At 40.0% G+C, this 27709-nt stretch overlaps 2 protein-coding genes across 4 annotated transcripts in view; both read right to left on the minus strand.

The window, feature by feature from the left end:
- The window catches only part of stab1 (stabilin 1), a 135753-nt gene extending 116426 nt beyond the window's left edge, over positions 1-19327 (minus strand). The window contains exons 1-4 of the mRNA XM_008105146.3: positions 18980-19327; positions 8521-8651; positions 8312-8427; positions 4984-5069 (exon numbers count right to left, since the gene is read on the minus strand). Of these exons, the coding sequence (XP_008103353.1) occupies positions 4984-5069; positions 8312-8427; positions 8521-8651; positions 18980-19057 (411 nt within the window). The 5' untranslated portion in view covers positions 19058-19327. The remainder of the gene's footprint in view (positions 1-4983; positions 5070-8311; positions 8428-8520; positions 8652-18979) is intronic.
- Positions 19328-24927: 5600 nt separating this feature from the next.
- nisch (nischarin) overlaps positions 24928-27709 on the minus strand; it is a 37518-nt gene continuing 34736 nt past the window's right edge. For all 3 annotated transcript variants that reach the window (XM_016991586.2, XM_008105143.3, XM_008105142.3), the window contains exon 21: positions 24928-26366. In XM_016991586.2, coding sequence (XP_016847075.2) covers positions 25738-26366 — 629 coding nt within the window. In that variant the 3' untranslated portion in view covers positions 24928-25737. The remainder of the gene's footprint in view (positions 26367-27709) is intronic.

Raw genomic sequence — 27709 nt, forward strand, 5'->3', positions numbered from 1 at the left:
TATCACTTCTTCCATCTTTTTATTGGGAAAAATAACTAGAGATTGTCCCTTCTAATATTGTTCTTGATCCTCCCAGATGGGATATCACAAGAAGTTGTCCCTAGGTCTCAGATTCTGGTGTTGCCCTCTCAGGGCTATGCATAGACCCGTCCTGGCAAAGCTAACAAGAGAGCTTGGGTACACTATCCTAAATGGGACTGGATTTCATCATCGGTGATCTCTCTTGTCCGAGTATGATTGTCTTCTAAGTATAGTGTCTTGGTGGTGGGTCCACAGCTGATTGTAGAGACCTATTCTTGATCCGCATGTTTTTCCACAGTGATGACATCACTTTCCAGGTGGAAGGTGGTCTCAGTCAGGGTTGGCTGGATTTCAATGCCCATGGTGACTTAACAACCCTGAATCCGTACTTTCAAGTCACCATAATAAAACATAGCACATAATCTGTTCTGCTATATTTACAACACTTGACCTTCTTCTCTTTCGAGGAAAAACTGTCTTTAACTCACCGAGTGATTTTTAGACAGGTTCGAAAGAGGAACATGGGCTTTGTCTTCACAGTTTCTAAATGTAGCTGAACATGTTAAATTATGACTATTGGGGAAAATATGTGTTAAATTAGATTTCACTTTAAACCAAGATGTTTCAAAAATAACATAGAGATCTAAACAACTTTTTTTTAAAAAGTCAGCTCTATCTATTATTTTTATCCTTCCTGAGGGAATTCTTTTATGAACAAATGAGAGTCTCCAAGACTCCAGTTTTGGCCATGTTCTTGGCTATCCCTTGAGTGGGATGTTTCTTTTTTAAAAACCCTCTTGCCTTTTATTCTCTCTGATGTTTCTGTGGTGTTGAAAATTGCCATGAGCAACTGTGGAACAGCAGCCTGAAAATGTTTTAAACAAACAAATATATACAAATATACAACGAGAAGAGTTGAAAAGGCAGATGGGAAGTATTTCTCCTGAAGCAAGCAGAAATAGACAACTTGTGCTCTTCTAGAAGGAAGTACATTTTGTTTCCACATAAGTAAAGGATGATTCATTCTCTCCATTTCACGTTTGTTTTCCAACTGAACATTTCCAATCTGAGCCAATTTCTTGCCCATGTTCAACTGGAAATCATGGCTTACCATGTTGATCAGTCAACAAGTTTATGCATGGTATCAATGAGGGGAAAATGAGTCTGCTACAAAAGGAAGTCCTAAGTTTGAGTATCTTGAGCTATTCTGCTTTGGGCTATGGTGACATGTGTGTCTGTCATGTGAACATTAAGTAGCCATATTTCTCAAGTGGTGTTGGAATGCTGTGCCATTCAGATGGAGGCAAGCTGTTTCCTTTGGCTAGTAACTGATTTAATTATTAATACGCATCTGAGATGACATTCTCTAACTGAATAACTACAACTGATATGCTATAAGGTAGAAATAAGGAATACAAGGCCTTCTGGGTGTGGTTGGAGTACAGTTCCCATTACTGCTCACCAAAGTTTACAGTTAAACCTATTCTGTAACGATCTACATGGTAGAATTACTGTAGCCTGAGACCTCTTTAACTGCCATGGCTCAGTTGTGATTTCTTGAGACACCAGCACTCTTCGGCAGAGAAAGCTAAAGATGTCTCATGATTCCACAGCATTGAACCATGGCAGTTAAAAGTCATGCCAAATTGAATTAATTCTGCAGTGTAGACACAACCCATGTTCCACATCCTGCAATAAAGCAGCCACAGAGGTTGTGGAATGGAGTAATCACAGTTCTTATAGAAAATTGAATAAGAGACATACCTCAAGGATAATTTCGTTCATGTGAAAGAATGAATGCTTCGGCTCTTACAAAAGACAACATATGCATCTCCTGTTTCAGCATTAGACACAACAGACTTCAAATGCAAAGTTTTCTGTCATATGAATAGCTTGCCACTGCCAACATACAGTTTTGAATGACAAATGCTGTTGGACTAAAACACAGAGAAACTACACTGGCCATAGCCAATTGTTGGGTGAATTGGGAATCTGAAGCCCAAGAACATATGGAAATCCACATTTCTATTTTTTTTTAAATAATTTTTATTGATAGCTTTTGTTACAGGATGGTAATCTATGAAAATCAGTTCTGTTATAAGAGAAGAATAGGGGGTAAAACTTAGGGTAACTTGAGGGGTGTGTGTGGAAGGGGAGCATGCAGGGAAGATGGGGAGTGCAGGTACTTGTGGGAGAAATAGTGAAATATTGGTTTTGTGGTAACGTGTTGTCTCTTGATGATCCCTGTAGTTAATTGTTTGTTGTGGGAGATCTTTGGTTGTCTCAGGTGAGGGGAGTCCTCTTTTCTTTTGGTATTATTTTGCTGAGTTATTATCTTTTTTTTCTTTTTCTTTTTTCTTTTTGGATTTCCTGTAACTTATGTCACCTTCCCCTCGTGGGTCATTCTTAATCTTGTGTATTCCTCAAAATTTGACCAGTCGGTTTCTTTCATTGGCGTGCCTTGATGCTTTCTCATCAAGAACGTCAGTTTGTCCATATTCTTTATATCCCATATCTTTGATACATTGGGCAATGGATGGTATCTGGTTTGATCTCCATACCCTTGCGAAAACTATTCTGGCTCCTATGATTAAGTAGTTTAATATCTTTTCCTCGTTCATGTCAAGTTTCGTGTTTGTCAGTCCTAGCAGATATAATTCTGGCCTCATCTGAAGATTCTTTTTCATTATTTTTCCACATTCTTTGTGTATTTCGTTCCAATATTTCTTTGATTTAGTACATGTCCACCACATGTGGAAAAAATTCCCCTCTTTTTCCTAGCATTTCCAGCATTTTGTCCGCGTGTTTTTCCTGTAGTGTCCTAATTTCTTTGGGGTGATGTACCATCTGTATTGCATTTTGTATTGATTTTCTTTTAGATCCACAGCATAAGTAAATTTTATATTTTTATTCCAAATCTTTTCCCAGTCTTCGTACATGATTGGCCTACCAATGTCTCTGGCCCATTGCGTCATGCAAGTCTTGACATGTTCTGTTTCGGTGTCCCACTCCAATAGTTTTTTGTAGATTTTTGTGATCGTCTTGTTTTCGGACTCCAATATTTTTCCCAATCTGAGTCCTTCCTCATGAAGCCTGTTTGGTTATCTATGTTGAATTGTTCCTTTATTTGTCTGAAGTGGAGCCATGTTACTTGCTTGAATGATTTCAAGATTTCTTCCTGAGATTTTAAGACATAATTATTTCCTTGTGTTGTTAGTAGATCTCTATAAGTTGGCCAATTCGATTTTCTTTGGTAACTCTTCTGGATTAATTCACGTGGCGATAACCACATTGGTATTTTTGGAAACATCCTTTTTTTGTATTTCTCCCAGATCTTATTTAAGGAATCTCTTATTATATGATTTCTAAAAATTTTCTTTTCATTTTTGTCCGGGGACCCCCATAAATGTACATGCCAGCCAGATTTTAAATTGAAGCCTTCTACATTCAACATTTTCTTGTTTTTTTGGAGAAGCCAGTCCTTGATCCATGATATCGCCGTTGATTCATAATATAGGCGCAGGTCTGGAAGGTTCATTCCGCCACTGGTCCTGTCATCTGAGAGATTTTTGAGTTTTATTCTCGGCTTTCTTCCTTGCCATATGAATCTGGAAATGTCTTTCTGCCAATCTGAGAAGGGTTTTAGGGTCCTGATAATTGGTATATTTTGAAATAGGTACAACATTGGTAGTATGTAAATCCACATTTCTAAACCATGGGCTTAGAGCAGTGGTTCTCAACCTGTGGTTCCCCAGATGTTTTAGCCTTCAATTCCCAGAAATTGTAACAACTGGTAAACTGGCTGGGATTTCTGGGCGTTGTAGGCCAAAACACCTGGGGAGCCACAGGTTGAGAACCACTGGCCTAGAGCACATGAAATACATGCCATTATTTCTCCAAGACTCTTGAATTATGTTATAATATATGCATAAAATTGTGAACAGTGTGATCTGATGTATTGAAGAAATATGGACCATGTTGTTGCTGCATTAAAGTATTTTTTTAAAGTTGGGGGAAGAACGCAAAATGGGAGCAGGGTCTACATTTTGAATATGCATTGTTCTTGCATTCTCTTCTTAGAAAAGAAAAGAAGAAGCACCTTACATTTTGTAAAAGCCTCTCTATCCTCTCATAAATCCACATTTATAAGCCCTTATTGGCTCATCTATCAGAGCTAGTCAGCTTGTGTGCTTTGCCATTTCCTTTTCCAAAGGCAACTTTTTAAAGCTGAATAATAGGAAGGAAATGCAGCCAAGATTTGAGGAAGTCATATGTCTAGTAAAAGGCATAAAATCTCCTTTGTATGATTCCAAGTAGCTATAGTCTTGGGGTTAATCTACACTGTAGAATGAATGCATTTTGACACCATTTTAACTGCCAGGCCTCAATGCTATGAAATCACAGGAGTTGTGAGGCACCAACTTTCTTTGGCAGAGAAGACTAAAGAGCTTGTAAAATAACAACTCCCCATGATTCAGTGGCATGAAGCCATGGCAGTTCAAGTGGAGTCAACTTGCATTAATTCTGCAGTGTAGATGCACCCTCAATTTTATTGGAGACATGTATTTTTTCTGTAAGACCAGCCCTTTAAAATCAAGAAGACATGGCAAATTTAAGAAGAACCTTTGTTCCACAATATTTTGCAGCTTTATTTCTTTGGCAAGATGTCAATTCCCTACCCCTGCATCAGGTACAACCCTTTGGACCTGTCCCAGGGTCCTTCAACACAGCCATATAACCCACAATATCTGCTTTGAACTGGAATATCTGAGTCTACACTGCCATATACCCCAATTCAAACCAGATAATGTTGGATTTTATTCAGCTGTGTGGAAGGGGCCTCCGCCTTGTTCTTTTCAAGTCAACAGTGCAGGGTCTTATCCAGAAGGCCTTACTGGGTTTACAGAAATAGCGCACAGCAAAAAGCCATTATGGTGGTGGATTTTAAGTAACCCCATTTACCTTACAGATGCAGGTTCCATTCTGTGCCATGTCATCGAGACAGACCCCATGGCCACTGCATACATTTTGAGCGCCACCAGGGCATTCTGCCAACCAAGAAATAAAGAACAGGTGTTTAAATTAATACAACCAATATCATTATTGTCATCTTCTCCCTTTTAAAATTTGCTATATGTCTTCTCTTAAATCAGTGGTATTGCATATTTTAATTTACACAGAGGTTGTGGTCTAGGTTCTTCTCTATGCACAGAGGTAGCGAGCCTCCATCGCTCAGATCATGGAAAAGTTTCTTTGTTAAATTACAACTCTTAGAATATCTCAGAAAATTTGGGGGGGGGGGGGGGCTTCTGGAATTTGTCATGCAACAAGTAACTTCCCTGTAAGACACAAGAAGATCCAAAAGGCTGATTTTCCAGAATGACTTAATGCCAAAATTAGTTCTTGACAGGAAAGGAAAAGTAGAAAGCAAAGGAAGGAGGGCTTTACTATGACCTGTGGAGTCTCTAAAGTAGACTGGGTTTAAGAGAACTCATAACATTATACTCACCCCAACACATTGTGGGGGTGAGGGTGTTTGGGATAATTTATATGTGTTTTAATGGTCTTGTGTTTTATCTGTGCGTTTAACTGTATGGCCTAGAGATGGAGATAAGAAATAATAATAATAATAATAATAATAATAATAATAATAATAATAATAATGGATGCAGTGCCTAAAGACCTTGGCCTGCACTTAAACACAATTGGCACTGACAAAATTGCCATCTGTCAGTTGCAAAAGGCCACCCTACTTGGATCTGCATGCATTATTTGCCGATACATCACACAGTCCTAGACACTTGGGAAGTGTTGGATGTGTGATCCAATACAAAAGCCAGGATAGTGATCTTGTTTGCTGTGTATTAATCTTTGTTGTGTATCAAATAATAATAATAATAATAATAATAACAACAATAACAATAATAAATCCGAAAATACATCACACAGTCCTAAACATTTGGGAAGTGTTCGACTTGTGATTTTGTGATACGAAATCCAGCATATCTATCTTGTTTGCTGTGATATACAATGTTGTTGTGTCAATAATAATAATAATAATAATAATAATAATAGGCAATAATAATAATAATAATAATAATAATAATAATAATAATAATAATAAAAGGCCACCCTACTGGGATCTGCGCACATCATCTGAAAATATAATCACACAGTCCTAGACACCTGGGACTTGTGATTTTGTGATACGAAATCCAGCATATCTATCTTGTTTGCTGTGTCATAAAATAAAATAATAATATCATCATCAAAATGATTTCTAGGTGATAAGAAAGCATTACCACCGCATCTGGAGCCCCTAAAGGTCAAAATGAAATTTTGCAAACATCTTTAATAAAAGATTTTTTTAACCTCAAAATATCTTCTAGGAATCGAGGAAGGTTCAAAACATGCCCCTGTGTTCCTTAGAAAGTGTTTGGTGGCCGTTTCTCTTTTGTTTGTGGTTGCAGGTTCAGCGGGGACGAGGCCCTCTGAAGTCTCTGAGAGGACTAATTTGACTTCCTTGTCTTCCACAGTTTCCCATCCCGGTCTAAGGTCATCATAATTTGAAGACCTAAGTTGTAGCTTAGGCTGTGTGCAAACTGAGCCACGGAGAGAGCATGAAATGCTCTGTGCTACTGTATTGACTCATGCATGCGTTCTATAAGTCAAGCCTAAGGACAGATATTGAATTTTGCTATGACCCATGGAAAAATTGAGGGACATTCTCCAGCGAAGGGAAATCACCAATGCTGACTCAGGAGGCAAGCAAGTCCTTACCTCCATTTCCCCACCCAAGCATTCAAAAGGGCCATGGTGGAGAGAGGAGCTGGTGCTTCTTTTAGGTTCTCCAGAGACAAACTAAGCTGTTGCCTTTTCCCATTCTACTCAGAGAATGGGATGGGTTCCTTTTTACTAAAGAGTTATGGTACAAAAGTCACGTTGACCCATGAATAAGTCAACCCAGCTTTTTGGGGCTGTTTGACTAAAATGTCTACGGTAGGTACTTTTCTGAACAGGGAAAGCCAGACATTATGACTGCCACAGTGTTGTGCTACCGGCCCATCTTTTATATCTCTTCTTATAGCTAGGAAAGGATTACGTTTCTGGTCTTAGAAGCTAAGAGGTGCAGCCCTTGTTAATATTTGGATGATGACCACCAAGTGACCGACAATAAATATGAGGAATTTCAGGCTACATTTCTTGGAAAGAAACTGCCAAAATGTCTCTAATATCCTTTACCTGAGAAAATCCTGTGAAATTCATTGTGTTGCTAGAAGTCAACAGATGATTTGGAAGCATATAAGGTATATTCACATGGTAGAGTTTAATGTAGCTTGAAACCATTTCAGCTGCTATGGGTCAATGCTAGGGAATAATGGGGTCTGTTATTTTACAAGGTCTTTAGCCTTCTCTACCAAATAGTGCCAGTGCCTTGCCAAATTCTAACTCCAAGGATTTCATATAATTGAGCCATGGTGATTAATGTGGTGTCAAACTGCATTAATTCTGCACTGTAGATGTACCTATCAACACCTGTGTTGTAAGAACTTGTGCAAACACAGTCCCAGAGTGCTTCCACACAGGGCTAACATCCATGCCAAAATGGGTTTAAATAATCCACTGCGGCATGGGTTTCAGTCCCCACTCCACAACAAAAGCCTAGGTCACACTGAAGCCCCCAATTTCCCTCTAAAAGTAACTTAAAAGGTACTTGGCTGCAATAACTGCCCTCTTCATGTTCTTCTGGCACAAGGAAATGACACCTGAGGAAACGGAAAGGGCGAGGATGAAAATCCCCGGTTCGCCCCCTATCCCCTCGTGCATCATTTCCTCATGCGAGGTGGGAAATTATGGCAGGTACCAGGTACCTTTTAATAAACGTTTAGGGGTTAAATTGGGAGTTTAAGTGCAGGGCACCATCCCACACCTTTCGGCTCTAGCAGCTCAAAAAGTGTAGGATGGAAGTGGAGACTCACTCCTGGGTAATCCTGGGAGTACGTGGGGCTGAGTCTCCACAGGGCCAATACCTCATTAGACCTGGGCCGTTCAGGAAGACCCAAACCTAATGAGGTATCTTGTTAATTTGGATCCAACCAAGGAAACCTTGATTTTTTCTGAATTAATTTGTTTTTACCGGAGGTGTCATTTTGACGCCTACGGTAAAAACTGAGACAGGTCCCGGCTTTTGGGCCTGTCTGAATGGGCCCCCAAGTGACTCATACCAGATCTGATCCCCACATCACAGTTTAAATCCCTAATAGTATGCTGCAATGGATTAAAATGTTACCATAGCATTCAAAACCCCAGTATCCAGCACAGCAATGTTTCTCTTCAATTTCTTTCGTACATGTTTGGGTGCAACCTTCTAGTGAAAGGGTGTTCTCAGCCAACTTTACTGTATATCTGAAATATTCAAAAACATACATTAGGTCAATGAGCATAAAAAGAATAATCTACTCCAATTAGGTCTTGGAAAAATCAAAACAGAAGGCATACCTGCACTTCTCTTTATATGGAGCTGATCTTAGCCACCCACGGGGGCACCGTACTTTGTCCACTAAAGCGCAGGAAGTACAAGGTACTTGTTGCGTAAACTTAACTTTCCGGTCACATCGCATAGACTTTATCTACAAAATAGGAACAAAATGCATGTTTGTGGAATTCATTCTGTGATAAAAAAAACCCAGCTAGATTCACCTGGTTTTGATTCTCTCCACTCCAGAAAGATAAACTAAATGAGGGACTTATGACATTAGTGACATCTAGAGTAATGAACCATTTATGATTTTGTGTAGACACATTTTCTGCAAAAGCTTCTGCTTCAATTATATATATATATGTATTAAATGTGGTCAGGCAGACAGATGCAGGCACCCTGTTCTAGCCAATAACATCAGGCATTGTCAATGGCTAACTGAAGAGAGCTGAATATTCATTTGCTGGTTCCTATTATTCAAATAATTTATACTATAGCTGGGGAGACTGGTGACACATATGGTTACAAGTCTCATTGTTACCATGGCCTTCAATTCCAATTTATAATGAACCTATCCTACGGTCTTCTTGACAACATTTCTTCACAAGAGGCTTGCCATTGCCTTCCTCTGAGTGTGGAAAGAGCATGCCTTGCACAAGGTCCCCCAATGAGTACCCGTGGTTGAATTGACATTTAAACCCTGATAAGATTGGGATACAAGACATTGAAAAGGCTGCAAATTAGAAACATTAAAATGGAATTAAACTAAGAATCATATTGAAAATTCCCTAATAAGTTTTCAAAACAAGTTTTTTTTCCCAGTTCTACAAGCCTGCTTGTATAAAAGGCTTTGGCTTGCTGATGCAAGTGCAACAAGGACAGGGGCATCCTCACCTCCCAAAGCATAGGGGCAGCCAATGAGAAAGCCCTCTTGTGAAAATAGTGGCACCGAAAGAATCATAGAATCATAGAATAGTAGAGTTGGAAGAGACCACATGGGCCATCCAGTCCAACCCCCTGCTAAGAAGCAGGAAATCGCATTCAAAGCACCCCCGACAGATGGCCATCCAGCCTCTGCTTAAAAGCCTCCAAAGAAGGAGCCTCCACCACGGCCCTGGGGAGAGAGTTCCACTGTCGAACAGCCCTCACAGTGAGGAAGTTCTTCCTGATGTTCAAGTGGAATCTCCTTTCCTGTAGTTTGAAGCCATTGTTCCGTGTCCTAGTCTGCAGGGCAGCAGAAAACAAGCTTGCTCCCTCCTCCCTTTGACTTCCCTTCACGTATTTGTATATGGCTATCATGTCTCCTCTCAGCCTTCTCTTCTGCAGGCTAAACATGCCCAGCTCTTTAAGCCGCTCCTCATAGGGCTTGTTCTCCAGACCCTTAATCATTTTAGTCGCCCTCCTCTGGACGCTTTCCAGCTTGTCAACATCTCCCTTCAACTGTGGTGCCCAAAATTGGACACAGTATTCCAGGTGTGGTCTGACCAAGGCAGAATAGAGGGGGAGCATGACTTCCCTGGATCTAGACGCTATTCCCCTATTGATGCAGGCCAGAATCCCATTGGCTTTTTTAGCAGCCGCATCACATTGTTGGCTCATGTTTAACTTGTTGTCCACAAGAACTCCAAGGTCTTTTTCGCACACACTGCTGTCAAGCCAGGCGTCCCCCATTCTGTATCTTTGATTTCCATTTTTTCTGCCGAAGTGAAGTATCTTGCATTTGTCCCTGTTGAACTTCATTTTGTTAGTTTCGGCCCATCTCTCTAGTCTGTCAAGATCGTTTTGAATTCTGCTCCTGTCTTCTGGAGTGTTAGCTATCCCTCCCAGTTTTGTGTCGTCTGCAAACTTGATTATCGTGCCTTCTAACCCTTCGTCTAAGTCGTTAATAAAGATGTTGAACAGAACCGGGCCCAGGACGGAGCCCTGCGGCACTCCACTTGTCACTTCTTTCCATGATGAAGACGACGCATTGGTGAGCACCCTTTGGGTTCGTTCGCTTAGCCAATTACAGATCCACCTAACCGTAGTTTTGTCTAGCCCACATTTTACTAGTTTGTTTGCCAGAAGGTCGTGGGGGACTTTGTCGAAGGCCTTACTGAAATCCAGGTACGCTACATCCACGGCATTCCCTGTATCGACCCAACTCGTAACTCTATCGAAAAAAGAGATCAGATTAGTCTGGCATGACTTGTTTTTGGTAAATCCGTGTTGACTATTAGCAATGACCGCATTTGTTTCTAAGTGTTCGCAGACCACTTCCTTAATGATCTTTTCCAGAATTTTGCCTGGTATTGATGTGAGGCTGACCGGACGGTAATTGTTTGGGTCGTTCTTTTTTCCCTTCTTGAAGATAGGGACCACATTCGCCCTCCTCCAATCTGCTGGGACTTCTCCCGTTCTCCAAGAACTCTCGAAGATAATTGCCAGTGGTTCTGAAATAACTTCCGCTAGTTCCTTCAGTACTCTTGGATGTAGCTGGTCTGGCCCTGGGGACTTGAATTCGTTTAGAGTGGCCAGGTGTTCCTGGACAACTTGTTTCCCTATTTGGGGTTGGATTTCCCCCAATCCTTCGTCCATTCCATGTTGCTGAGGTTGAAGATGGCTTTCTTTTTGTGAGAAGACCGAGGCAAAGAAGGCATTAAGTAGTTCTGCCTTTTCCCTGTCCCCTGTCGCCATCACCCCATCTTCTCCTTGCAATGGCCCTATCGCCTCCTTTTTCTTCCTTTTTCTACCAACGTAAGCAAAAAAGCATTTTTTGTTGTTTTTATGTCCCTGGCAAGCCTGAGCTCATTTTGCGCTTTAGCCTTGCGAACCTTTTCCCTACAGGTGTTGGCTATACGTTTGAATTCTTCTTTCAAGAAGGTCCTCCTCTGTGGATCTCAGGGCTTGGGCAGGCTTATACTAGGAGATATGGCCTCTCCCAGTCCAACTCTCAAACTACTGTGTTATGCTGGTTCTCATCAACTACGTTTATGAAGATGAGGTTTGCAGACTGCCTCCCTCTTAGGGTGAGAGAGTATGACTTGTCCAGGGCTGAGTGAGAATTTGGACCTTGATCTCTCAGAGTCCAACTCCAACACGCAAATCGTTACACTACATTGGTTCACAACACTATGCTGAAACTACTGCCATACTGTTTTGAATTAAAATAATAAAGGAGCGGAGAATTAATGTGGCTTGATCAGGGAGGGCATTTAGCTATTCCTGTGCATATCATTTCTCAGATCCAAATAGTTCCTCAACCCCAAGAAGTGCCATTTTGAAAGTGCATGTTAGTCTCATTCGCTGCCTCTCCACTTCAATCCCCACAACAGTTGCTTGTCTTTGAAGAAAATGTCATTGGGTGATATCTTATGCATGTTTGCTTAAAACAGTATAAAAATTGGGATTCTGGTTCTTTACGAAGTAATGGCTATAACTGATTTAAGGAAGTACAAAAAGGAAGAGGGTTGTGTGTGTAAAAAAGGTTGGTGGCATTTCTAGGACTAGCTGAGTCATGATTTCATGTCATGTTTTCAGATGTGTTGAAAGCAGTGATTTCGTGGAAATGGATTGATTCAAGTGGATTACACAATAACTTATCCCAAAATAAACCCTTGACTCTTAAAGGTGCCACCAATTCCTTAATACCCCCCCCCCCCCCCCGGACACACACACACACTTTTTAAAAATACTGACACCACCTGAAGGCTCTTCCAGATTGGTCTAAAGAAGCATGAGTTTTTGCTGAGTTTGCTGTACCATTTTGTCTCCTTCCATTCCATTCTTTTGCAGACTTGTTTATGCCAATTTCTTAGATCCAAAGTAGAGCTAAAAGTTTTGCAAAACTGGGTATTCCAATGGCATGATGGACAAATTTTCTTCTTTGATTTTTTGTTTTAAATCTTAGATGTGTAGCATTATAGTGCAAAAGCTGATGCACTACAACTCCCCCCACCCCACGAAAAAAAAGCAAAGACAGAAAGAGGATGATACTGTTTTGTTCTGAAAGAAAAGAGTGTCAGGGGTTCTATGCAATCATAAAACTCCTGTTCTTGCGGAAGTTACTCTATTAATTCCGGTGTAGGAACCAGGTATCCTAAAACACAATTGTAGTGGTATTCTTCTTGAACAACAAAACGGGCAGAGACTTTCGTTCTTTCCCAAATAAGCAGGAAGGCATTTCTTTCTCCTTTGTTGCAGCAGTGTACAAAGTATATACAATGTATACAAACTTTACAGCAGTGTCTTCCTCGCTACTCACAGCAGCAATTCTCCAAACCACTATCTGTCCCTCCCTCATCAAACTTACTTGGTATAACTACTACTCTTACCGCATTAAACATCACACCCTGATTACAGTGGCTTAACTCTTTTACAAGTGGTTTAGGTCAGAGGCATTAAATCTTTTATCACTTAGGACAGCATTTCTGAACCTGGGGGTTGGGACCCTGGGGGGATCACAAGGAGGGTGTCAGAGGGGTCACCAAAGACACATATTTCTGATGGTCTTAGGAACTCCTAGAATCATAGAGTTGGAAGAGACCTCATGGGCCATCCAGTCCAACCCCTGTCAAGAAGCAGGAAATCATATTCAAAGAACCTCCGACAGATGGCCATCCAGCTTCTTCTTAAAAGCCTCCAAAGAAGGAGCCTCCATCACAGAGAGTTCCACTGCTGAACAGCCCTCACAGTGAGGAAGTTCTTCCCCATGTTCAGGTGAAATCTCCTTTCCTGTAATTTGAAGACTTTTTTCCTCATCCTAGTCTCCAGGGCAGCAGAAAACAATCTTGCTCCCTCCTCCTTATGACTTCCCCTCACATATTTATACATAGCTATCATGTCTCCTCTCAGCCTTCTCTTCTGCAAGCTAAACATGCCCAGCCCTTTAAGCCGCTCCTCATAGGGCTTGTTCTCCAGACCCTTAATCATTTTAGTTGCCCTCCTCTGGACACATTCCAGCTTGTCAACATCTCCCTTAAATTGTGGTGTTCAGAATTGGACACAGTATTCCAGGTGTGGTCTGAACAAGGTGGAATAGAGGGGTAGCATGACTTTCCTTTGGGAGAGAAGGCTGAAGAACCCTCCACCTGTCCTCCTCTTCCTTTTTGAAAACAGACAATGAATCCTCCCATCAAAAGCCCTCCTCCTGCTGTGATTGGCCATCAAAAACAGCCAGTATTCACTGTTGGCCATTAGATAGTGTGCCAAGTTTGGTGCAGATCCATTGTGGGCTGGGTTCTGGATACTCTTTGATTTTAGGTTAACTATAAATCCCAGCAGCCTCAACTCGCAAATGACAAAATCAACCCCCCCCCCCAACCCCACCCGTATTCAAATTTGGGCGTATCGGGTATTTGTGCCAAATTTGGTCCAGTGAATGAATATTCATCCTACATATCAGATATTTACATTACAATTCATAACAGTAGCTAAATTACAGTTAAGAAGTAGCAGCGAAAATAATTTTATGGTTGGGGGTCACCACAACATGAGGATCTGTATTAAGAGGTCGCAGCATTAGGAAGGTTGAGAACCACTGAGTTAAGAAATGTCAGGTAATTTTCAAATCCTGAAATAACAACAACAACAACAACAACAACAACAACAACAACAATTTTATTTGTATTCCGACAAAGAGTAGAGTCACCTTTTTGTTCTTAAAGTTAAAACAAACTCTCATGTTGGAGAAAGTGGGAATAAAAGGTTGCAGCAGGTGATGGGAACAGCCAGAAAATAGTCCGGAAACTATGACACATTGTTAAAGAAAAAACAAAACAAAAACTCTGAGAAATAGAGCAACAAATATTGCAACCATCAAACACATTTTCCTTGCAAGGAGGCTCTCAGTACTAGTATTTCTCTGAAAACTATTCTAGCAAAGAACAATTGGATAACTGTTTAACATTAACCACCATTTCAATACTATTTCTAGAATCCCATTCAAGTATTATTTTAAAGAAGTATATAGAGAGAACTGAGGACTTGTGCCATAGCCTCACTACCCTCCATTCTCTGGCCCCTTCTACACTGCCATATAATCCAGTTCAAAGCAGATAATTTGGATTTTATATGGCAGCGTAGAAGGGGCCTTAGTTCTTGGGAAGATTTGGAAAGGAGTTCTAATCGCAGTTGGCAGAAGGAGGCTGCACAAGATTGGAAACCCCAATGAGGCAGCATCCAATGGTTCTCATTTGATCAAGATCAAATCTTTGTATTTCATTTGATATGAGCCTTCCCCATTTTATGTATGTATGTAGGTATGTATTGCATTCATAAGCAGCCTTTCTCCTTTTGTGGGACCCAACCTGGCTTGTAAACAATAAAACAACATTAGCAACAAAAATAACAAGAAGATAAAATAAAATAATTATGTTTGTAAGATTAAAATTAAAAGTTTGCCAGACTAAAACTAAAAATTAAAAAATCTAAAGTAATATTACAATTTCTGTTAATATTGGACATAACATAAAAATATTTTATATGCAAGGCTTTTGAGTTATTTCTTGGCATTATGGTATACACACACACACACACACACACACACACACACACACACTGTATGGGGCCCTGGTGGCACAGTGTGTTTAAGCACTGAGCTGCTGAACTTGCAGACCGAAAGGTGCCAGGTTCAAATCCTGGGAGTGGAATGAGCGCCCGCTGTTAGCCCCAGCTCCTGCCAACCTAGCAGTTCGAAAGCATGCAAATGTGAGCAGATCAATAGGTACTGCTCCGATGGGTAGGTAACAGCACTCCATGCAGTCATGCTGGCCACATGACCTTGGAAGTGTCTATGGACAACACCGGCTCTTCGGCTTAGAAATGGAGATGAGCACCAACCCCCAGAGTCGGTCACGACTGGACTTAACATCAGGGAAACCTTTACCTTTACCTATATACTGTGTGTGTGTGTGTGTGTATATATATATATATATACACACACACACACACATACATATATACATATATACATACATATACACTGAATATATATATATTAACGATAATAACAATAATTAAAAATATAGTATGTGGGATATGCAATGATCACAAACATGTGATCCTAATAAAATAAAAATGAATGCAGGCAAAAATCTAAATTTCATGGGTGGGATTTTTTGAAACCTTCTTCTCATGTCGCCATCATTGTCATGCTGTCTAAATCTCTCTACAAAATTTTCCTAGGTCTTATTCTGGGGGTAGCCAGGGGGCTATGGGGAAATTGCCCTTCCTAGTTCCAATGACATTTGGTCTTCTATCTACAGACATCTATTACTGAAACCTGAACTATAGGCATATAACAACTTTACAAAAACATCAATTTGTTTCTATTTCCTAGTTCTGCCATACTCCATATTAAATGAAATGACTATGTTTTGGTAATATGCTCTCTGATGCTGATTTTTAATTTCAAACAATTCTTCATAGTATTTTACATTCAATGGTATCTTGCTATCAGCAGAAGAGATGCAAGTGTTGCACCGAATAATACACACATCCTTCCAGATCTGCTCCAAAAGATCAGAGGACTCCAGAACAGATGTGGCAGGGGGACATGGGAGATTGCAGGAGGAAGATGGAAATAAACATCTTCACCACTTAGAGGGTTGTTGCGTGTTTTCCGGGCTGTATGGCCATGTTCCAGAAGTATTCTCTCCTGACATTTCACCCACATCTATGGCAGGCATCCTCAGAGATTGTGAGGTATATTCGAAACACTAAGCGAAGAAGGTTTCTATATCTGTGGAAGGTCCAGGGTGGGAGAAAGAACTCTTGTCTGTTGGAGGCCAGAGTGAATGTTGTAATTAATCACCTTGATTAGCATTAATGGCCTTGCCGGCTTCATATCCGCCCTGAGTCCCCTCTTGGGTGAGAAGGGCGGGATACATATCCTGGCTTCTTCCTGCCTGGGGGAATCTTTCATTCTGAGGTGTTAGCTGCCCCTGATTGATTCATGTCTGTAATTCCTCTGTTCTCAGAGTGTTGTTCTTTATTTACTGTTCTGATTTTAGAGTTTTTAAATATTGTAGCCAGATTTTTTTTTTCATTTTCATGGTTTCCTCCTTTCTGTTGAAATTGCCCACATGCTTGTGGATTTCAATGGCTTCTCTGTGTAGACTGACATGATAGTTGTTAGAGTGGTCCAGCATTTCTGTGTTCTCAGATAATATACTGTGTCCAGGTTGGTTCATCAAGTGCTCTGCTATGGCTGACTTCTCTGGTTGAGTTAGTCTGCAGTGCCTGAACCTTTCACAGATATATAAACCTTCCTTGCTTAGTTTTCCAACATACCTCACAACCTCTGAGGATGCCTGCCATAGATGTGGGTGAAACGTCAGGAGATAATACCTCTGGAACATGGCCATACAGCCTGGAAAACACACAACAACCCTGTGATTTCAGCCATGAAAGCCTTCAATAACACATCTTTCCCTTGACTTTAGCGTCACTATAAATTATGAAGGCACACAACAGCACAACATCATTATTATTGACAAATGTGGCTAAACACTGATCCAGTTCTGCTTTGAACTGGATTATTTGAGTCTCCACTGCCATATAATCAGGGATAAGAAGATAACCTGGGATCAGATTCTGGGATATAAGTACAGTGTAGAAGGGGCTTGATTCAAATCTATCCATATTTGTCAATAATAATGACATTGTGATGTTGTGTGCCTTCAAATAATTTATAATGACACTAAAGTTAACCTATCATGAGGTTTCCGTGGCACCTTTAATAAGAGGTCATCTGCAGGTTGTAACATTAGTTTGAGGCCCCATCTACACTGCCCTATAATGGGCATTATAAGGTCAGTGTAGACTCATATAACATAGGTCAGTGCAGTAAAACTGCATTATACGAGTCTATGCTTAAAGCGCCTTAAATGTATATTTAAATGTATAATTATGTATAATGTATATTCTTAATTTTATTGTAATTTTTAATCTCAATGGATTTTATATATATATATATATATATATATATATATATATATATATATATACGTATGTTTATATTGTAAGCCGCCCTGAGTCCCCTGATGGCTGAGAAGGGCAGGGTAGAAGTGATGTAATAAATAAATAAATAAATATGCTGACCATATAATGCCGTTCTCTCTCTCTCTCTCTCTCTATATATATATATATATATATATATATATGTGTGTGTGTGTGTGTGTGTGTGTGTGTGTGTGTGTAATGAAATTTCGGCCTAGGACAAAACAACAAAACTACACATCCCAGAAACTTGGCAGCACAACCCCTCATCCATGCCTCTACGTTCATACAACAAAAAGAAAAGAAAAATAAAGTCCTAATTAGAGGGAGAGGAATAATTGTTTTTATCCAATTGCTGCCAGTTAGAAGGCTAAGCTCCGCCCACTTGGTCTCCTAGCAACCCACTTAGCCCAGGGGACAGGCAGAGTTAGGCCTCACTTAGGCCTCTTCCACACTGCCTATAAAATACAGATTATCTGATTTTAACTGGATTCCATGCAGCTGTGTAGAAGGGGACTCATATAATCCAGTTCTAAGCAGATAATATAAGATTATAAATATACAGTAGAGTCTCACTTATCCAACATAAACAGGCCGGCAGAACGTTGGATAAGTGAATATATTGGATAATAAGAAGGGTTTCAGCAAAAGCCGATTTAACATCAAATTAGGTAATCATTATACAAATTAAGCACCAAAACATCATGTTATACAACAAATTTGACAGAAAAATGTAATGCTATGACATGCACAGTAATGCTATGTAGTAATTACTATATTTACAAATTACTGTATTTACAAATAACTTTTGGAATGGCCCAGATTACACTTGTGGCTTACATGATTCATTGTGAATGTATTGTTTTAAATGCTTTAATTGTTTTAATGTATTTTATAATTCTTTTAAATATCCATTTGAATTGTACATTGTTTTTAAGGCATTAAATAGTTGCCTATTTGTAAAGCTGCCTCAAGTCCCCTCCGAGGTTGAGAAAGGTTGGGTAGAAATGTCATAAATAATAACATACATAAATTGATAACACTCATTATGTGTGTATGTGCCTTCAAATCTCCTCTTGCTTTATGGCGACTCTGAATTTCATAAGGCTTTCTTAGGCTAGGAATACTGGGAGTTGACTTTGCCAGACCTTTCCTCTGAAATATAGCCTAAAGCAACTAATGTTCATTGACTGTCTCCCACCCAAGTACTAACTAGAACTAACTAGTACTAACTCTTCTTATCTTCCAAGATAAGTGTGGATCTTTCACACTTAAAAATATCCCCCTGCACTCACACCCTTAGGCTGATCAATCATTTAATGATTTCAAAATGTAAATAATACCCTGCACTGGCCATTAGAAACATGCTGATTTAATCTCAGGGCATTCTCCATTGAAGAGGAAGCCAACTTCCCCGGTGAGTGTGATGGAGCACACTTCCCAAGTCTTCTGTGCAGACATCACTGCAGTTTCCAGTGCTCAAGAGAGCTATCCACTTACCTGGCCTTGCTCTTCAGTTGGAGGCATGAAGCATGCTGCTAAGATGAAAAGGAATAAGCCGGGAGCTCTCATTGCCATGTGCCTTTGCTGAGACCCCTCTGCTTAGAGGAGATGTGGAGGATGCCGATGCTGTTTATGTAAGATAACCCGCCTACTAAGAATCAGATCCAAGGAACTCAGAAGTGAAACGAAGACAAGGGAAAAACATTTTGCATGCTGTAGATCTCTTATTCCAAAATATACAAAAGCAAGCTTGCTTTGACGGAGTCTGAACTGTCAGCAGATCCGTTCAAAGGGAAAAAAGCACAGAGGTAATAAAAATAACTCTCAGAAAGAAATGTGGGAAGGGAGAGGGGGGTTACTCAAAACAGGAACATCGACAGATTTCCTCTCTCATATCAGTTCAAAACGGACGGAAGGAAATCCTTCATTTTTCATCGGCGTGGTATTTTAATCATACATACATACTGTGAAGTGAAGCTGGTGGGTGAACTAGAGTTGATGCAGATCTGGATGGTAAATTCATAGGGTGACATTAAATTGTTTCCAGGGATTGCTTTGGGTTTTACTAGAGTTTACCAGTCACTAACTGTTTGAAATATACACAATATTTCAAAAGTGGTGATTTGCTCAAGATGATTATCAAAGTTTTAAAACTTGAAGAAATCCTCTTTAAAATAATGTTATAACAGTATCCCATTGAAACATTTTATTTTCAGGGCATGCCAGTGATCCTCCTCACAACGCTCTTTGGAATAATAAAATGTTACTCTTGGGCCTACTTTGCTACAGACTTTGTTGCCAAAAGCACCACAAATGCAAATGTAACAACTCATATTAAAATAACAAGAAGTTTCTTAGTCGTCCATCTCTTTCCACAAGTGTTCATATTGTTTCATCATAAAAGGAAATTGCTTAATTATATTTTTAGGAGAAGACAAGTAGCAAGTAAAATAATATAAACTACCATTCCATAACAGTAAAAAGCAACAACTCTCTCTCAACTTCTACAGAAGATTTTGGATGTGCACGTTTCTTTGTGAATAGTAGCAGCTACACACTGCATGACTTTGAAATTAGTCAGTGGGGACTTGGAGCAGTTTGTGGTATAAACACACGGAGCTCCGAGGTACCATTGCAGAGTCATTATTGCTCTGCAGAACTAGCATCCCAGTGGCACAGGGGGTAAAACCCTTGTGCCAGCAGAACTGATGGCTTGGAGGTTGGGTTGCTGGCCTGAAGTTGCCGGTTCAAATACAAGCCTTCTGTTGCTGGTCATCGACTGTAATAAATAAATATAATAAAATACAAGCCGGGGAGAGCATGGATGAGCTCCCTCTATCAGCTCCAGCTCCATGCGGGGACATAAGAGAAGCCTCCCATAAGGATGATAAAAACATCAAAAAATCCCGGGCGTCCCCTGGGCAATATCCTTGCAGACAGCCAATTCTCTCACACCAGAAATGACTTGCAGTTTCTCAAGTCGCTCCTGACATGGAAAAAAAAAAAACAACCAAGTAGAGATATCCATATAAATACCTGCTGTGGTCTAGGTATTTGACAGCACACATTAACACAAGACCATTTACAGACATTAAGACCATTACAGGCATTACACTGTGTGGGCAATGTTTCATAGAATCATAGAATCATAGTAAAAGGTAAAGGTAAAGGTTTTCCCCTGATGTTAAAGTCCAGTCGTGACCGACTCTGGGGGTTGGTGCTCATCTCCATTTCTAAGCTGAAGAGCCGGCATTGTCCATAGACACCTCCAAGGTTGTGTGGCCGGCATGACTGCATGGAGCGCCGTTACCTTCCCAGCGGAGCGGTACCTATTGATCTACTCACATTTGCATGTTTTCGAACTGCTAGGTTGGCAGGAGCTGGGGCTAACAGCGGGTGCTCATTCCGCTCCAGGGATTTGAACCTGGGACCTTTCGGGACCTTCCTTGGAAGCTTTTAAGCAGAGGCTGGATGGCCATCTGTCGGGTGTGCTTTGAATGCGATTTCCTGCTTCTTAGCGGGGGGTTGGACTAGATGGCCCATGAGGTCTCTTCCAACTCTACTATTCTATGACTCTATGACTCTATGACTCTATGCAAGTTCAGCAGCTCAGAGCTTTAACACACTGAGAATCACAGAATCATAGAATAGTAGAGTTGGAAGAGACCTTATGGGCCATCCAGTCCAACCCCCTGTCAATAAGCAGGAAATCGCATTCAAAGCACCCCTGACAGATGACCATCCAGCCTCTGTTTAAAAGCCTCCAAAGAAGAAGCCTTCACCACACCCTGGGGCAGAGAGTTCCACTGCCGAACAGCCCTCACAGTGAGGAAGTTCTTCCTGATGTTCAGGTGGAATCTCCTTTCCTGTAGTTTGAAGCCATTGTTCCGCGTCCTAGTCTGCAGGGCAGCAGAAAACAAGCTTGCTCCCTCCTTCCTATGACTTCCCCTCACATATTTGTACATGGCTATCATGTCTCCTCTCAGCCTTCTCTTCTGCAGGCTAAACATGCCCAGTTCTTTAAGCCTCTCCTCATAGGGCTTGTTCTCCAGACCTTTGATCATTTTAGTTGCCCTCCTCTGGACACATTCCAGCTTGTCAACATCTCCCTTCAAAGTCCTATTTTTTCTCTGTGCTTTTGTAACCCCACTAACTGTCCTTGCAGGCCATGTGCAAGGCAGGTACATACTGGGGCCTCTAAAATTACAACAGAGGCAGATTTAGCTTTGCATATGCAACTGGACTGTTTTTTCATTGCTGCCATAGGGTTCCCATGGCCAAAGAGACAAGCTGCTCTACAGTTGACAGTAGCGGCTCTCTTCAGCGGTGGAAACTGCCATAGTAAAAACAATAAGCAAAACTCTGGCTTTATGTGCTTTTCTCCCCCATGCTTGCATATGCATTTTTGTTGGATCCTAGTACTCTGTCTTCTCTGCATAAAATGCCTTTTATTTTTCAAATATGTGGTGAAAGTGCTGAGCCACAAGGCCATTCTTTTATGAAGCATTTAAAGCCCCCTTTCAGCTCAGGCAGTTTCCTGCAATTGAAATCTGGTGTTTATGCAGCCTTGAAAAAAAGACTGCAAAGACTTAATGGTCTATTGGAAAAATCTACATTATTTTGCACAGGTTTTCTGATATCTACAAATTCCAAGGGACAGAAAACATAAGAAAGAAAAATGTCCCTATTTTAAATCTCAGAATGAAACAAGTTTCTCAGTATTGTTCATTCCTTTGGTGGCGAAATTATCTGAGGCATGAGGAAGGCAGAATGAAGAATGAGACAGCTAAATTATAGCTCAATCTCATTAGTGTTAAAAAAATATTTCCAGGAAAGATATTTTCTTGTTTTGCATTGTGTGTGTGAGACTGCATGTGATTTTTCTCAGTTCTTGAGCCAGTAAGGATCTGAAATGTGCTTAGGACAGCAAAAGAGACAATTTTTTTTGCTTAAGAGAAGACTTTCAATTGACCACATCCAGAACAGTTCTTCATTCTTTGCAGCAAATTGCCATGTGATTTAGGAAAGAAGTGATCCTTTGAAACAGTTGCAAATTACTGAAGGTTATAAATCTACTGCATCCAAATTCAATTGTTTGTAGCAAATGATCATTATAATACCCACCCTATGATGTATTAACAATTCATCCAAAAAAGTAACCTAAAAAGTATTCTACTTAACACAGTTTCAATTAAATTAATTGGGGGCCAGGAAATAACCTTCACTGGGAATGCATATGCAACTACCCTATAAATAGTCAATAACTAACAAAAAAACTATTCCTCATTTTGAAATCATCAGACTAACCTGAAAGGTTTTGGAAAGAAACCTAATACCGCATTAACTATATACATGGAAATATAGTGCCATCTCTTCAATCTTCCCTACTACATATTTGAAAAGGTGGTTGTTTCTTTACCCAGTTTTTTAAAACCTGGGCAGCTATTCTATGAAGGTTTAAATTTGCTCTAGATAAAAGAAAAGTTTTCAAATGAATAGGTCTTTTATTACCTAGTTTATTTCACTAAATATTAAATTTATGAGTATTCAGTTTATACAGATCTCTGTTCAAATAGTTCCAATGAGGAAGAAAAATGGGAGCTGTATAAAAAATCCAAAATTGATGTCTAAAGAACCTTCAACTGAGCTGGAATGGAAAAGAAATGTAAAAGGGTGGAAATTACAAAAGGGGAATTAAAACAAAAAGTCAGCAAAAATAGTCAGAAAAGCTAAATTGCAGAATGAGCTAGAGAGGTCAAAACCAATAAAGGGGGGAGTTTGGTCAAGTCCATAGCAAAAAGAACGAGGAAATGGTACATCAATAGAGATGACAAAATGCTAACAGGAGAGAAAAGGCAGAACTACTCAACACCTTATTTGCCTCTGTCTTCTCCCAAAAGGAAAATCGTGTTTAGCGAGGGGAAAATTGAACAGATGATGCAGTAGGGTAAAGGGAAAGCTGTAGATGTAGTGTATTGTGAGTTTAGTATAGCCTTCAACAAGATTCCCCATGATTATCTTGCATACAAACTAGTGAAATGTGGACTGGACAATTATATAATGTTTGGTGAATTGATGATTGATTTTGATTGACTGAACAGAAAGATGCTCAGCAATGGTTCCACTTCATTCTAGAAAAAAGTGACGAATGGGGTGCCCTATGGGGTCTGTCCTGGGCCCAATGCTATTCAACATTTTTATCAGTGATTTGGATAGGACACACAGATGGCACCAAATTAGGAAGAATAGCTAATAGGACAAGATCAGTACCCAAAATAACTTTAACAGGTTAGAGAGCTGGACCAAAACTAACAAAATAAATTTCAACAGGGTGAAATGAAGAAAAAATGAAATATAGAAATAGATTGTGTGACACCTGGCTTCACAAAAGTAAACATAAAGGAGATCTAGGAGTTTTAGTAGGTGTGATACTAGGCCAATTCAACAGGAGTATAATGTCTAGATCAGTTGTTCTCAAACTTTGGTCCTCCAGTTGTTTTGGACTTCAGCTTCTGGAATTTCTGGTGTCTAAACTTATGGATCTTGGATTGTACATATTCATTCTGTTCCTGGATTATGGACTTCTTGTCTGGACGATCCCAGAGGGTTAGATTAGGTATTCATAACTTGTCAGCTCTTACTCTCAACACTGGGACACCACAGGGCTGTGTGTTGTGTCTTCTGCTTTACACTCTGTACACACAATCCACCATAGCAGTATCATTACCAAATTTGTAGATGATACAACCATCGTGGGGCTTATCTATGAAGGAGATGAGTCTGCCTATCGGGATAAGGTGGATCAGCTGTTCTCGTGATGCAGGGACAATAATCTGGTTCTTAACATCAATAAGACCAAGGAGCTTATAGTGGACTACAGAAAGAACAGACCAGACATCCAGCCCTTGGTCATGAATAAAGACCAAGTGGAGCAGTGGCCAGTTTTAAGTTCCTGGGTGTCACTGTGAAGGAGGATCTAATGTGAGGTGCCCATTCAGCAACATTGGTTAAAAGGGCCTAGCAGAGACTGCACTACCTAAGACTTCCGAGGAACCAACAACTGAATGAAAACTGCTGGTATCTTTCTACTGCAGTGCTATAGAGACTGAGAGTGTCCTAATATAGTGCATGTGCACATGGTTTGGTAACTGTACAGTGGCAGATAGGAAGGCACTCCAAAGGGTCACTACTACTCTCCCCTCTTTAGAAGAACTTTATAGATCCCGCAGCCTTAAGAAATACACACTTCCCTCAAGACAAAAAACACCAGAACCCACTATACTTAACATGAATTTTGTGACAAGTCTGAACTTTAATAATCTGCTGTTTTCTTTGAGATTGCCCCTTGAAGTCTCCCACATACAGCTGAATGTTTAAGACAGAAAGGTATCACTGGCCCACACTCGGATTGATAGGCAAGTACTAAAAACAACCAGAGCCAGTAATGCAACTGTGTCAAATTTCAGTTTATTTGTATTGAGAAAGATGGCAACATTAACACAGTGCTGTGAACTATTAGTGTCGTATTATCTGCAGGCAACAGGGCAGTTATTAATCCTGGACAATATTTGTGTCTACAACAGTGAATAGAAATTGGTTAACTTGCTGAAACAATTGAAAGTGTCCACTGGATATAAAAGCAGCTTTCGGTTATATGTGAGTTTTGCTATCATGTTCACAGTCAGCAAAAAAATTAAATTTGACACATCATAAAAAGATGAAATGTAAAAATTATCAGAATAATTAAATAATTATCAGCACAGGCAATAAAATACATATTGTACAAATAACACTGCACTTTAACAGAGCACAAGCAGCTTTAGTTACCCTTATGTACACTTTCTTTGTATAGAACTGCAAGACTGATGTGTAATATATACATATATATATATACATAAGACACAAAACACAGTGGAAATTAACAGCCCTAAATTAAAGTATGCCAAGTGTTGACTCCTTTTGTTCCATACAGTTGCCTAGGATGCTTAATCAGAAATCCTGAATATGTACGGTTACATAAAAATAGAGTTTAGAAAATTCCAGTTCAACATTTTAGCAGAATATGTTGTACTATTAAAACCTCCCAGTTGCACAAGGAATGGTAGTGGTAACACACAAGTAAGATTCAACGTCCTGTGAAGAGCGAGTCCTTCCCTGTTTTTATGCAGGTGAAACTGTGCTTTAATTCATCATCTTCAACCTGATTCTTTTGGTCTGCAAATGACTAAAATATTTGAAAACAAAAACCCCACAAACTACCCCGTGAGCTCCAAAGGCAGCTCTCGGCCACATAAAATCTCCCATTGCCTAGCAAGCAAAGAGATGAGTTTCTCCCGACTGTCTGGGCTTGGGATGAAAACACACCAGAGGACCTCGCGGCTACTGCTACCCTCCGCAGGAACCTGCCCTTTCGGGAACCTGAGAACGTTGCCAAAGTGATCCAGGGTCATATTCTGCATAAGGTCTTGGTTATGAATGTCATCAAACACGAAGGTAAGCGCTTGCGGATAGGTTTGGTAGCCCATCAGCACTCGGTCCAAGTCACGGATTCTCCTTCCATCTGCTAGCTGGTATTTGTCTTTCTTTGGCGGCTCCTTGGCAAATTCAGGCAGTGGGTAACTGATGTAATCCTCATTGAACAGGAACAGGTCCGAACTGGTTAATATGAGAGTCTTAGGCTGAAGTGAGCTGCTTGCCTGAGCAGTCCCTTCTGCCGTATTCACTTGAAAAGCCAATACATAGAGGAGGATATTCAGAGATTGGACGTTGATCACATTGTTCATCTTCTCTGCTACTAGAAAAGCAAGGTCCCCAATTTCTTCTTCACTGGGGTATATGAACTTCACTCTGCTAGAGTGAATCATTTCGTAATTCTCCATTTTTCCTGCAAGCATAAATATCCATACCTTACTATTTAAACATTTCTCCTGAAGGAGCAACTAAGATTAAGTTTAAGGCTCTTTTTATATTTTTACCTGAATATTTAAAGGAAGATCTTTATTGGATAATCCAAAATGTGAATGATCAAATTAACTCTTTACTTTACAAACACAAACCAGAACTGAAAATCAGTAAACTGTGGATCAGAAATCTTCCCTCTGCCATAAACTTGTTAGCAGGCCTTCTACAAGCTAACTGCTTTCAGTATTAAACCCAGCCCCACTACCTTTATACCCTGCAAATATTTTGATAACACTATGTAACAAAATTTGAAAAAAATCTGTTCTGGCTTGAAATTGTTGTTTCCTGTTTAATTGTTTGGTACTTTGTTTTTTTGTGGTTGCCACAAACTACAGTATGTTGAATTGGTTGAGACTCTACGAGATATTCCTTGAAGAACTATGGCAGATGTCCCGCAAAAACAAAGTTTTTATAGTTTAATAAACTTTACCTATGTTTTTATGATAGAACCAATTAGGAAATAACATTTATAGCCCAAGAACAAAAATTGTGTTACATAGTGTAATCCGATAGGTGGGTCACTGACATGTTAAGGATTAGCATTTTAAAAGGTCTAAACTACATCATATTTAGAACATTGCTGCAAAGAACTCAGGCTTCTAAATATTTCACTTGTACATAACAGAAATTCTGACCGTCAACAGTGAAGCTAGTAAGGGATTGGGAGCCTGCTCTATCCTGAGGCAGAAAGTATGCAGGTTTGGGGTGCCTCTGGATCCTGCCATTGCTCCCAAAACCCAGGTGACCTTTGCCCGGCTTCAGCCAATACACTACTTGTGCGCCTTACTGAGTTTGACCTCAGTCATTACTTCAAATAATTTCCCATTTATATGATTGCAAGGTTTCCTACATGAGGATGCTAACTTTCAGGACATCTACAAACTGAACTATGTTTAGAAACTAGTGGAAATGAAAACATCACATTGCCTTTTATATGTCATGTTATACCAATTCAACACTGGCTTCCAATTTTTTCCTGGCCCAATTCAAGGTGCTGGTCCTTATCTTCAAAGATGTCAGCATAATCCCATAATTTCTGTGATATGTTTTATCACAGACCTGCTTTAGAATCGAGTCTACTGAAATTACATGATATGAATGGAGATTTCAGAATCCTGGTAAGAGGAATTCTATAAAAAAGGCTTATGCACCTAGAAAAAGTATGGCTGTCTAAAATTCTTCTGCCCTGTTATTCTGTGCACCTATAATCTTGGGCAATAGATGCAAAGAGAGCAAGAAAATTTTAAATGTATACTAATGTAATAA

This window comes from Anolis carolinensis, chromosome 2 (assembly GCF_035594765.1).
Source record: "Anolis carolinensis isolate JA03-04 chromosome 2, rAnoCar3.1.pri, whole genome shotgun sequence".
In the NCBI taxonomy this organism is placed as follows: domain Eukaryota; kingdom Metazoa; phylum Chordata; class Lepidosauria; order Squamata; family Dactyloidae; genus Anolis; species Anolis carolinensis.